This window comes from Emydura macquarii, unplaced genomic scaffold (genome assembly GCF_026122565.2).
Source record: "Emydura macquarii macquarii isolate MOO-44397 ecotype Brisbane River unplaced genomic scaffold, CSIRO-AGI_Emac_v2 contig_3692, whole genome shotgun sequence".
NCBI classification, from domain to species: Eukaryota; Metazoa; Chordata; order Testudines; family Chelidae; genus Emydura; species Emydura macquarii.
The window spans coordinates 6,107,793-6,120,302 of NW_027133829.1; the positions used below are offsets into that span (position 1 = coordinate 6,107,793).

At 45.4% G+C, this 12,510-nt stretch overlaps 1 protein-coding gene across 2 annotated transcripts in view; it reads left to right on the top strand.

Annotated features, from left to right (window-relative positions):
• SORCS1 (sortilin related VPS10 domain containing receptor 1) overlaps nt 1–12,510 on the top strand; it is a 384,379-nt gene that overhangs the window by 360,966 nt on the left and 10,903 nt on the right. For both annotated transcript variants that reach the window (XM_067537229.1, XM_067537228.1), the window contains exons 22-23: nt 36–148; nt 5,560–5,691. In XM_067537229.1, coding sequence (XP_067393330.1) covers nt 36–148; nt 5,560–5,691 — 245 coding nt within the window. The remainder of the gene's footprint in view (nt 1–35; nt 149–5,559; nt 5,692–12,510) is intronic.

Genomic DNA, 12,510 nt, shown 5'->3' on the forward strand with positions numbered 1-12,510 from the left:
TGTCAATGACAGCAAATGTGCCATTGTATCCCCAGAGCGATTTCAATCTCTCCGCTTATCGTTCTCTCCAAACCTGGATGAGTACAACCCAGATATTCCTGAGTGGAGACGGGACATCAGTAGAGTGATCAAGAGAGCACTAGTGGAGGTAAGCAATGGAATACGTCTTTTATTCCTTATGGCTACATTTCCACCTTCCTCCATCATCCTTGTGGCTATCCTGGGCCTTGACTTGAAGAACAGAATGATCTGCCCAAAGTCTTCAAGGAGCCAACAGATCTTGGAGAGACACATATGCTGAGGTCTGTTGAAATGCTATGTTCTACAGCCCTGTATTTTGTGTGGCAGAACGTAATGTGGGCAGGCCCCATGGGCATAGGTCAAGTCTCTGGGAAGCATCACTACTTTTTGATTACAGTGGCCAAAGCAGAATACTTTAGAGGAACGTGTACATAACACCCAAGTTGCATCTATGCATAACAATGCAAGCAGTTTTAACACGGCATAGTAACTATTTACTTCCCTTTGCTGCTCTCTCTATACTGCAGCAGAATGCAGATCTGTCCCACTGGGACCTGGTTCACACTGGGGACATAGGTCGATTTAAAATCCCTTAATTAGAATTAATTATTCCCGCATTCACACTGACGCCACTGTTAATTCGAATTAAGGAGCCTGTAAAATCGAATTCATAAGACCACCTCTGCAAGTGTCAGTGTGAACGTAATGGAGAACATGAAAAAAGGATGTTCCAGATTCATGGAGCAGCAGTGAAGGTGTGTTGCTGCACATACAAGGGGCAGGACTGTAAGTGCTTTGTGTCCAACATATAACGTTAGGTACACGGTTCAGGAATGGAAGTGCATTTTACTCCACATACAGTGTCACGGATACATGGTCCAGTAATGGAGATGTATTTTCCTCTACCTACTTAGTGTACTGGCAACTATCAAGAACGGTGGTTGAAAGAAATAGTATTTGAAGCTGGAGATTAGGGTTTGAAACAGGCTGACAAATGTTACACCAGTTAGTGGAAACTGCAAGTGCTGCTGTGAAAAAGATTGAAACAATGGAAAAGGGTCCGTGCAACTAAAAAGTAGAAGAGAGAGAGACTGTGTGTGTGTGTGTGAGAGAGAGAGATGCATGGAATGTGTATCCACAGGTATTATGTTAGTGTGTGTGATGACAGTAACTGCATTCACAAATAGCTGACTGCCACGCCAGCCTTTTGCACAGCTGGTGCCACAAATGAGCATACCATCTTGCTAGAGGCACACACCATTTGTGTTTGTCCATTCTGGGAGCTGTATTTCTAAAAATCTGTCCCCAGCTACTTTCTAATTTTCAAGTCATTTTCAATGAACAACACATAATGCAATTTCTTCTTCCTCATCAAAACAGAGATCAAATAATCTTCCTATGGGCTGTGGTTTGTAAACATTAGACATTTGTGTGTCTATATCAAGTATCTGATGGTCCATTCAGCTTCTAGATTGGTTTTCACAACAAACAATGCAATAAAACAAAATCAAGTCACTGAAAATAGATTATAAACCTGGGATGTCAAGGCTACTTGTGACAACCAGAGTGATACAAAACCACTAGGGTTTTTGTTTGTATCAATGTTGACTTGAAAAGAAGGTCAGCCGGTCACAACTATATGACACACTAAATAAACCTTTCTGGAAAAGTCCAAAAGTCCAAGAGAGGGTTGTAGAAATTAAATAGGATTCTATAAAATGACTCTAAAAACCTAACTCATTCAATAGAAAATTATCTCCTTGCTATACCAACCTAGAAACATCAATAGAGGATTATATACCTACTAGAGAATTCCATACACTTGTGTAAAATTTTCTTTACCAAATTCTCCTGGTCTTTTCTGGATGTTGGATTATGATTTTCCTAATTTGAGATTATCCCAATATAACTTTATTTATCATGATCATTCACATCATTGGTCCCTTGACCATTCATCCCACCCCTTCCAGCAATGTCTAGTACCCGATGCTGGAGAGGAAGGTGAAAATGCATCTAGCTAAATATCCAAAACTTTACATGGGGAAAATTGCTTCCTGTCCACTGCAGGTGATCACTTTATACCCTGGAGCAAGAGCACTGACAGTCCTTGGTTTAGTCTCTTAGAACAATGAGGTGATTATGCACAAATCAATCAAATGCTCTAGACACAAGACCTAGCTTCATAGGAGTTCTACAATGTATGCAACTAAATGTGGGACCATCTCTGCTTTCTTTTCTCTGCCCAGATTCTTTTCCTGGCCAGGGAGGGGGCGGGTCCTACATTTTCAGCTTCCCCTCCTCAACATATTTCCCAATGGATGCTGCTTCACCCTAGCATTCTGTCCAGAAGTGACTGTACCTACAGCAACACGCACCAACCATAGCAGGACTGCAGGGTCACTGCAGGCTGCCCTACAGCTGATGCCTAGCAGAGTGGGGTCATTAATCAGCCAGGTTACCTTAGCTCAGCAACAGAAAAATCACTGACGTCTGTTCCCTCCCTTCTGCCGCCTTCCCCCTCATCTTTCCCTCCGGGAAGCAGGTGTTGCAAGATGCAGCCCCTCTGATGACTGGGTAGAAAATCTGGAATCTCAGGGCTCATGAATGTTCTTGGGATTTTGAGCTGCAGTCTGCGGGGTGCAGTGTCCTCACTACAGGTCGGGCTTTGTGCGCTGCGGATCGCTGCTGTGCTCCGGTGTTTTGGTTATTTTACAAAATCCAGAGTTTGGAAATGTAAAAAACCTGCTAAGATTTTGTAACCCTTCTGTCAGACGCCCTTGGCAGCAACAAGCTGGATTCAGCATCTGGGGGGAAGGGGAGGGGCTTTTCCAATTACAAAACCAAACCATCTTGAGCCCTCCACCCAGAAATCTGGGCAAACGAACCACCACCCTGGATACTTCTCAGGCCACATCTACACTATGAGCTAGGAGTGTGATTTCCCCTGCTTGTGTACTCATGCTCCTGCTGCGCTGCTATATATGCTTGTGCTAGCTCTCATTCGATTGTGTAGACACGCAGAGGAATCACACCCCTAGCTTGCAGTACAGACATAGCCGAAGAGGCAGTGCTTCACCACTCGCGGGCACGGAATCTGTTCATAACCAAAGACAACTTCTATTTAAGGGGAGAGCAAACAAGAGCATTGGGTTGGGGAGAAACCTTCACAGTCACTCAAAAGGATGCACAGTAAATAAACCCTCTCCCCCATTGTATCTTGGGCAGTGATCCTTTGCCTGATTCCCACCTCGTGGTGTGAAAGGCCAAACAGTGACTGTCCCCTTTGCCTTCACTGCACCCCACTTACTGTTTGTTGTCTGGAGTCAGCAAAGACCTTAGAGTAGAGGTGTAGATTCAGGTGGATTTTAGTGTGTGTGTGTGTGTGGCCGGGGGGGTCAGTAGATACTTCCACTTCTCCTGCTATGCTGGCACTGCCTTTAGCTGCAACGCTGTGATCTGAGGTTCCACTACCTAGCCCAGTTCTTAGTGGTTTCACTGGGTAGTGTGGAACCTCACCGCTGCATTCTTTCACTGCAGCACGGTCCCTGCACCAGGTCTGAGACTCAGCCCCTAGACCAACTGACTGGTAAACACCTCTAGTGATCACTCGAAGAAACAAAGCCTCTCAGTTGAGTCTGCTCAGCTCTGTCTTTAGATGCTGGAGTGCTTGCAGGACTCAGGCTACAGGATAACAATGGCAGTGTAGACACTCCCGCTTGGGCTGGAGCTGGGCCCTGAGATTTTCTAGATTTCAGAGCCGGGGCTGCAGCCTGGACGTGAATAAACATCTACACTGTTATTGGTCAGTGGAATGAATAAACTAACCAGTTAGTCGACCTGGGCTCTGCGACGTGCTGCCGATTTTTTTGTTATGTTTAGACTGTTTAGACAGAGTCTGCACCCCCTTCCTTCCCCACGTTTGAATATAGCATCATTATCCCATTCTCAGTGAGTGAGGTTAAAGGGAGGGTGATCCCTCAGTTATCGTACAGTTCTGCTCTACTTTAGTCCTTCAATAAGGATAACAAAGTTGCATTAGCCCCGCATCCAAGACTTACATGACTTTTAACCCCCAAACAGCCCCAGGCGAGCTCTGTGCTCTGCGGTGTTTCTGTGGGTGGGATGGCTGTGCCGGCACCAGTGGAGCACATGCTGGTGCAGCATTCACAGGAAAAACGTGGCTGCGTTTTACAGGAGCTAAACGTTAAAGTTAAGGAGTACCTTTTAAGATAATCGTCCTGCTCAGAGGAAGGGGAGTCCCATGGCATGTTTCAGGAGGTGCACATATCACCTCGGAGTGCTGGGGAAGTATTCCCTTCACCCTTCCATCCCCTTGAGACTTTCCCAGTGTGCATTACTGAGCGACTAAAGAGGTACACTATAGGTTCTGTTCCCCTGCCTCTCAAGCATCAGTTATGGATGCTGCCAGAAGCGGGACACCAGACTTCAAAGCCTGACTGATCTGGCACGGCAAACCCTATGTCCCACACCCGCCTTCCACTTTCTACCAACACAAGTTGTGCCGGCAGCAGGATCAGAGCTTGCCAAACTGGGTACTTGTGTCTGTGACTGCCTGGTACACGCCCACCGCAATCAGCTAGGTAAGTGCGCAAGTACTCAGGCTTACGCTGACAACTGCACGCATCACAGTGCAGGCACTAACTTTTGGGTGCAGTGGGTGTATGCAGACGGGAGGACACCCATCGGAAAATGTACCTCTCAGCGTCAAAACGTGGTCGCCAGGCTACTTCCCTAAGCAGCCTGTGGTTATCAATTTGGCAATATTGACTAAATTTAGAGGCCGTCACTGTACGTAGATCCCTGCTGTTTCATTTCACTGTGGTTGACCTTGTTTTGCAAGGTAAAGCCACAAACTCAGAGGACAATGAATTACTCTGGGTAGGTCATTCAGTTTGCTGACTCAAGTTAAAGGGCCTGAGTCTGATCTCCACTGGCATTAGTAGAGTCGATCCTGATTCACATCAGTGTGAGATTCAGATGAGGCACTACAGCTTTTCCTTAAACCTCTAGTTGATCGTTGAGAGAGAAAACAATGGGATTCAATGGGATTGCAATAATAAGGCATGATTACGTCTCTCACCCGCCCGCATCAGGTGACCTAGACAATCAACCTGCCGCAGGGAACGATAAATAACAGTAAGTTTGATTGCTCTCTGCCTCATTGCCAAAGCTCCCATTATTTCAGCATCTCTAGAACATGCTGCACTAGAAGGACCCAGGCCTGGCATGGTAGGAGGTGTTCTGGGTCAGAACTGCAGTGTGCATGCAAAGTTACTCAGCACCTGCCTTTAGTATGTCTGGTGATAATCCGTGCGTTAGGGACTCATGTACCATAGTGATGAGTGTGGTATAAAGCTCAGACAGAACAAGAGTACAGTAGAATGCCTTTAGACCCCCTGGTTTTCACCATCGCTGGCACATCCCTGAATATATGTACTGCAGTGCTTTAATATGTAAGTCTTCAGCATCCCATGCTATCACTGCAATTTACCTGTCACTGTTTGTCTACATAACCAGGCGACGAGTATTTCAAGCAAACATATCCTGGTTGCGGTCCTGCCTGGTTTGCCCACATCCGCTGAGCTCTTCATTTTACCATATCAAGGTGCCACAGGAGAAAACAAAAGAACAGCAGAAGACCTAGAACAGGTATTGTTTCCGCTCTTTGCAGAAGTGTGTGTGTCAGCAGTGGGGACGGAGCAGGTATCCAAGGCAGGTTAGAAAAAAAAATCAAGTGCAGTTATATCACATCCATTGGGATCAAAACCATGATCTTGGTCCAGGCTAAGTCCTTGTTGCTTTGCCCCAGAAGTGCAAAGGGGACATGAAGCTGCCCTTATGGGGCAACTGGGAACTCTCATGCACCAGGGAATCCCCCAGTGATGTAAAGTTGGCATCAATCCACATCATTTACTAGGTGGCATTTCAGGGTGGGTGAGGATGGGTGCGGGCATGGCTGGGATCTCTAGAGAACTGTTCCTGCTGACATGAGTTAGAGGATCCCTGGCAGGAGCACAGCCGGTGAGTTATGGAGAAAGCCTGGCCAGATTCACTGATTTATTAAGGTCAGAAGGGACCATCTGATCCTCTACTCTGACCTCCTGCATAACACAGGCCAGAGAATTAGCTCGTGTGAACGTTCTGTCTCTGTGGGGCTAAAATAGCTAGGAAGAACTTGCAGTGGGTTTTACTTCAAACTGTGAGACGTGGCCAGTCTGTGAGGTATTTTCACCGTTTCTGTTTGCACACTGAGTGTGCCAAGTCTTGCCTGAAGAGGACCTGAAGGTGTGCAGTGCCTCACAGGTTCATCCCCTGCATTAGGGCCAAGTCCCCAGGGTTGCTGAGCTTCTGGATGGCAAATGGGCCTCAGCACCTCTCAGGATGTGCCTCTTGGTCCATGGAATGAATAAACTAGTTCTTCCTCCTGGCAGCTACATCAACATTATTCCCCCCCCCCCCCCTTCTGTTCATTTGACATGTTTAGCTGGAGTGGCCTGGAATTTACCCCCACCAGGGTCAGTCTCTTGCAATGCTTTGAAAACCTGTGTTAACCGCACCCTGTTAACAAGGCTCAGAACTACTTGGTCACCCACATTCTCATGTTTATCGTTGCTCAGCCTCCATCTTCCTTGACAAACTACTCAGCTCTGTAATTTACACCCTGTGCAAGTAATAAACAATTGGGAAGGAGATTTACCACCCCGCAACCTGTTCCCTTTTCCACTCGAAATCGGAAAGGAAGGCAGTGCATGGACTGTCTAATCTGCAGCAGATGCAGCTCCTCTCTGGCATTCTGCTGCTTATTGTATTCTACACATTATTATATATATTTTTCCTTGTAATTCCGGAGCCTCTGTGGTCGTAAAGAAAGAAACCACTGGCATACTGTCATAAGTCTTTTCAGGGGAGACAAGAGCTAGTGGGACTCCAGCAGCATCTCAGCTATTCATCCTGTGGGGGGCCAAATTGTAATCTTTATAGAAATCATTGTCAGGTCATCACCAGCAGTTTCCGATGGAGCAGCCTCGTTGGCCATAAAACCGGTATTGTTTTCAGTGGGAACTGGCTGATGCAGGCTGGGGATGTCTCACTCAGCATTCAGAGCTCCTGAGACTAGCTCTAATACTGTGCAGAACCACAGGTCCTCTGTTGCACCTAGTTGAGTGCCTGCGCTATTTCAATCTGCATCTAAACCCCCAAGGCAGCATTTTGATTGTCCCCTAGTTCATTTTAGAACATCTTATGGTGCTGTTTTCTGACGATGACCTAATTTGTTCCCTTAGTACTTTACATGCTTCGTTCTCTTTACACTGCAGGTCTCCTGCTTTTCATTTGCGGGAGGTGTCTGAATGCACAACTACAAAGTCAAATACTCTGCTCCAGATGGGAAATATCTGGCAAGCTGGTAGTACTGCTGAAAATGATCTGGGGGTTATGGTGGATCATAGATTGAATATGAGGCAACAACATGATACAGTTGTTAAAATGGCTGATGTCATTTTGGAACGTATAAAAGGAGCGTTGTATGTAAGACTTGGAAGATAAACGTCCTGCTCTGCTTGGCCCTGGTGAGGCGGAAGCTGGAATACCGTGTCCAGTTCTGGGTGCCCCACTTTAGGAAAGCTGTGGACGCATTGGAGAGAGTCCAGAGGAGGGCAACAAAAATGATAAAAAGTGTAGAAAAACTGGTCTGAAGAAAAGGGCGGGGGGGGAAGAAAGATAACAGCCTTCAAATACGGTAAGGGCTGTTATAAAGAGGACAGGGATAAACTGTTCTCCGTGTCCACCCAAAGTAGGACAAGAAGTAATCGGTTTAATCTGCAGCAAGGGAGAGTTAGATTCAATATTAGGAAAAAAGAGCTATAAGGATAGCTAAGCACTGGAATCGGCTTCCAAGGCGAGCTCTGGAAGTCTCATCAATAGACCACTCTTGCCAGGGATGGTCTGGATGTGCTTGGTCCTGCCTCGGCACAGGGAGCAGGACTAAGTGACCTCTCCAGGTTCCTTCCAGTCCTCCATTTCTTCAGATCTATGAATCCTGCAAAGTCATGTTGTGTGAATGAGACAGAGCGAGAGCACTTTCCGTTTATTTCTTCAGCTCTGAAATAAAATAGGACCAAATTTAAGTTTCGTGATTAAACACAGGGATTTATCAAATGGAAACAGAAAAGTTTTCATGCATAATTTAATAAAAAGGGTTTCTAAATGGAGGATTTAAATTGACTTATTAACTATTTTGTTGTTTTGTTAGCACACACAGGCTCCAGTAAAGTTCATGGTCCCATTGTGCTAGGTGCTGTACAGACACATAGTGATAGACTGTCCCTGCTCCGAAGAGTTTGCAGTCTAAAGAGATAAGAAAGAAAGGGTTGGGGTTCAAGACATGAACTAAACCCTCTAAGTTTAATGAGATTCAAAAGCAAACAGCATAAATTCACATCTGCCATGCTTCACACACGGGATGTGAGCTCACCCCTGTGATCCTCCCCTGTCAACATCCAGCAGCTCTCAGAGATGGCACAGGACTTGCAACTGCACCACCTGACTGCTGGTGGCCACTGTGATAATGAGCCCAGGAACTCAGAGCGGGAAGACTCTCTCCTGTGATCTTGATGTCCTGCTGCTTGTGTCCAGGGAGCGTGAAGGAGGAGGAAGCAGCCTGATTTGAACATGGGAAGGCTAGGGGCAGGCTGGGATGACAGAGCTGCTGGGGAGGAAGGGAAAGGGCATATGGAGGGAAGATGTCTTGTGGGCCGTACAACGCTTGACAGAGATAAGTGTCTTCTCAGGCTTCCCCTTAGAATGATGCATTTGTCTCTTATCTTCTTGTCAGAACCGCACAGTTAGATGCTGGATTTTTTTCTGTACATACAGTACCATGGTCGTCATGTGTATTTGCAGATTATATTTATAGACATGAACTACATTCACTGTATTCCCCAAGGAGAATTTCTCTTTAAATCAGTCTGATTGCTCATGACAGCTGAAAAAAGTGCCGTGTACAGGGCTGGTTTTCAATCTGTAGTTCCTGCAATTAAAATCTTAATATTCTATGAATGGTGCTTTCAAGGAGCTCAAGTTACTTAGGCCATTTCTACCTGCTACAGTTAATGCAGGATTGTTCCCTTCAGAATAGTAACTCTGATAATTGACATCTTTTCATCCTGCAGGACCCCAAAACTCTTTACACGCTATGCAAGGGGTCACTTCATTCACCACTGAAATGCAACGGCTTCTCAATGGAAAGGTGGCAACTGACATATGGCTTACTTCTGCAATTGCTTAGGGTGACATCTTACCCAGTATGAACTGCAGGAATAATTTACACTCCCAGAGTGTTACTCTTGATTTACAGGATGACACACCACCACCTGAGCTGGTTGCAAAGATTCAAGGACACAAGCCCCAGTGAACTCTGCAGCTGACATGGCCTCACTGGCAAATGAAACGCCATCCTGCAGTCAGCAGCCAATCAGGATCAACATGCTGCAGCTGCACCCAGTATTATACAGCTAAAGGGAGGGAAGATGGGATGGATGACAGAACAGCAAATGAGCAATAATGAATCGGGAGGATTAAAATGCTGCACGCACCACATGGGAAATGAAGGCGCGTGAGTGGGATGCAGGCAGCTAGCTCTCACCATGTGTGTATCCTGTGCTCCTTTCCTCTTCCAATTCCCTTTCCAATTCTACCTCCTCTCCATAGCAGAGGGACCCCTTTCCAGCTTTGACTAATTTTTATCTGCCTCTATTTTCCATCCCCTCCTAAAAGATTTCTCAGCAAAATATCAGACACTATTGGCAATATTCTCCTTCTTACAGATCTGTCTACCCTATTCCAAACATGCCCAAACTGACAATGTCTAGGCAACCAGCGCTTGATTTTCAGAGGTGCTGAGCAAGTCAAACAGACGGCACCTCTGCGAACCAGGCCCACACACAGAATTAAAGAGCCACATTAACTAGAAGAGTATACGGATGCTGCTCAGGAACTTGCTTGCCCACACATCTGTGCTTGCAGGCCTGAGGTTTAACTGGACCCTCAGAGAAGTTTGCACTCACCTTTTAAAATGTCTGGCCATGAAATGCACCAGAATTGCCTTAAAGGGACTTTATCCCTCCATGCGCCTGGAGCGACTACTGTTGCAGAGTGGTGGGTTTTTTTTCTCTTCTCCTCAGGGTCACTTGTCTGTGCAAAATGATGACAAGTTGTTCTTCAGCCTCTGAAAGATGACTCGTGTCTCCGAGAGGTGAATCTCAAATGTACCCTCTTGCCGTAATGCCCAGACGTCTCCCAAGCTCACCTATTGCCCCAGTGAACACCAGCCTCTCTTTCTCCCAGGCTCCCTGTGTCGAGAACATGCTACGATTCTCCAGCTCACCCCTTGTCCCAGTGCATTTTTCCATCCGAGGTTTAGGACTTCTCAAGTTCACCTAGGACCACGGATGGCCGGCTGTTGTCCAGTGCAACAGTGGAGTATCTTTTGGAATCATCTCTATTGTGGTCTCAAGGCAGTACTTGATATTAACAATGCCTTTCACTGACATCACCTCGTTCATTAAGGAGTCTCAAATACATTTACAAAGCCCCATAACACCCCTGTAAATTAGTCCAGTATGATTATACTCATCTCAGTGATGGGGAAAGTGAGGTCCCGAAACACTATGTGACCCAACCCAAGTTACAGAGGGCCTGTAGCAGAGCTGCAAGCGGATCTCTGCTGTTTTGAGTCCCACGTCACTCTTCGAACCACTAGACAAAATTCCTTCCCACAATGTTTAATGTTTAACTCTTTCTTTTAGTCGTTTACTGATTCAGCCAGTGAATTGAAAAAGCCGGAACATGTCACATGTTATGTGCTAGTTGAGAATCCCGCACAAGATCTGTGTAAAAATTCAGATCCTTAGCTAATGTAAATTGGTGTATGTTCCACTGGAGTTAAAGGGGATATGCCAGTTTACACCGGCTGAGGATATGACTCCAAATGCTTGATACTCAGGGTCTAGTTCTATGTGTAGAAACATACCCTTTTAGTGTCTTCCAGTTCAGTTTATTGCCACACAGAGTTCTCAGCCAGTCCTTACTCTGACAAAATTCAAAGAGAAACCAAATTAATTTTGTTTTGTTCTGTTGGTAAATTGGAATCTCTTTTTTCACCAATTGTCTGTTGTTATTATTCATTTTATGTTCTTTGACGAAAGAATGATACATGAAGAATGATTTCGGTTACGGAATTATCTTTGCACATCTTGCTTAATTCTGCAAATGAAGCAGATAAAGTCAATGAGGCTCGGTTAAGGACCAAAACTAATTCTGAAAGCTAATTATTTTCAGAGGGGAGACTCTTGAAGATTATAAATTAGGAGTTTGCTATTCTGAGAAGCTTCACCTTCAGTTTATGTCACCTAACAGCAAAGGATGTAGAAGGACTTCTTTTTTTAGGCCTACCATTTTTCCAAATGAGGGAATGTTTGTTAAACTGGTCTCTGAACTAGACACAGTCGCTTTGATGTTGCCTCACCTACCTTTCCGGCAAAACACATCCCTAACACTGGGAGGGTGACCAGATAGCAAGTGTGAAAAATTGGGACAGGGGATGGAAGGTGATAGATGACTATATAAGACAAAGCCCTGAATATTGGGACTGTCCCTATAAAATTGGGACATCTGGTCACCCTAAGCACTGTTCCACCCAGGAGATACAAAAGGGGACACAAGGCCTCCAATGTGATGCCCATTGAAATCAATAGAAGTCATTCCATTGACTTCATTGGGAATTGGATCAAACCTCAAATGTGGAATTTCCTCCTAACCACAATGGGCTGAAGTCCAGGGCAAACACTGCTTGAGCCTGGAGCTATGCCAGGTTTAGGATCTGATGTCCCTGTGACCCATCAGGACTGGATGTTAGTGCTTTATACCATATAAAAGCGAGAAACCCCCATTTGCCAAATCCACGGCCAGCTTTGGATATCTTTACTCACACAGAGTTATAGTGTACTCCAGACGTCTCACTGATTCTATGCAAGGAGTAAGGTGCTACTCAACATGAGTAAGGCTATCAGAATCTATGGAGAGGTGTCCAGTTCTAATTGAGGTTATCGTTGTGACTTCGTCTAGCCTTGTATTCCGGCCAAAATACTGGCTCTTCTTTTCAGGATATTTATATATCCTTATATTATTTTTAGTCCTTTTTAGAAGTTTCTAAAATATATTGGCTATCATTTCTCTCTTCTCTTGGAATTACTAATTTCTAAATTAGCCCCCCTGCACCCCACCCCAAATTATATCTGTGAGATTTTCAAAGCTGTGTATGGGACTTGGATGTCTAATGTGGATATGAACTGGGCCTCCGCATTGGTCAAATGGCTTTGAAAGCCTCTGAGTGTGGTATCAGATGGCCTTATCGTTGTCCAGATTGTTCAGAGCTCCCAGTAAAGAGCTTTGCACAGGAAACAGTGCATA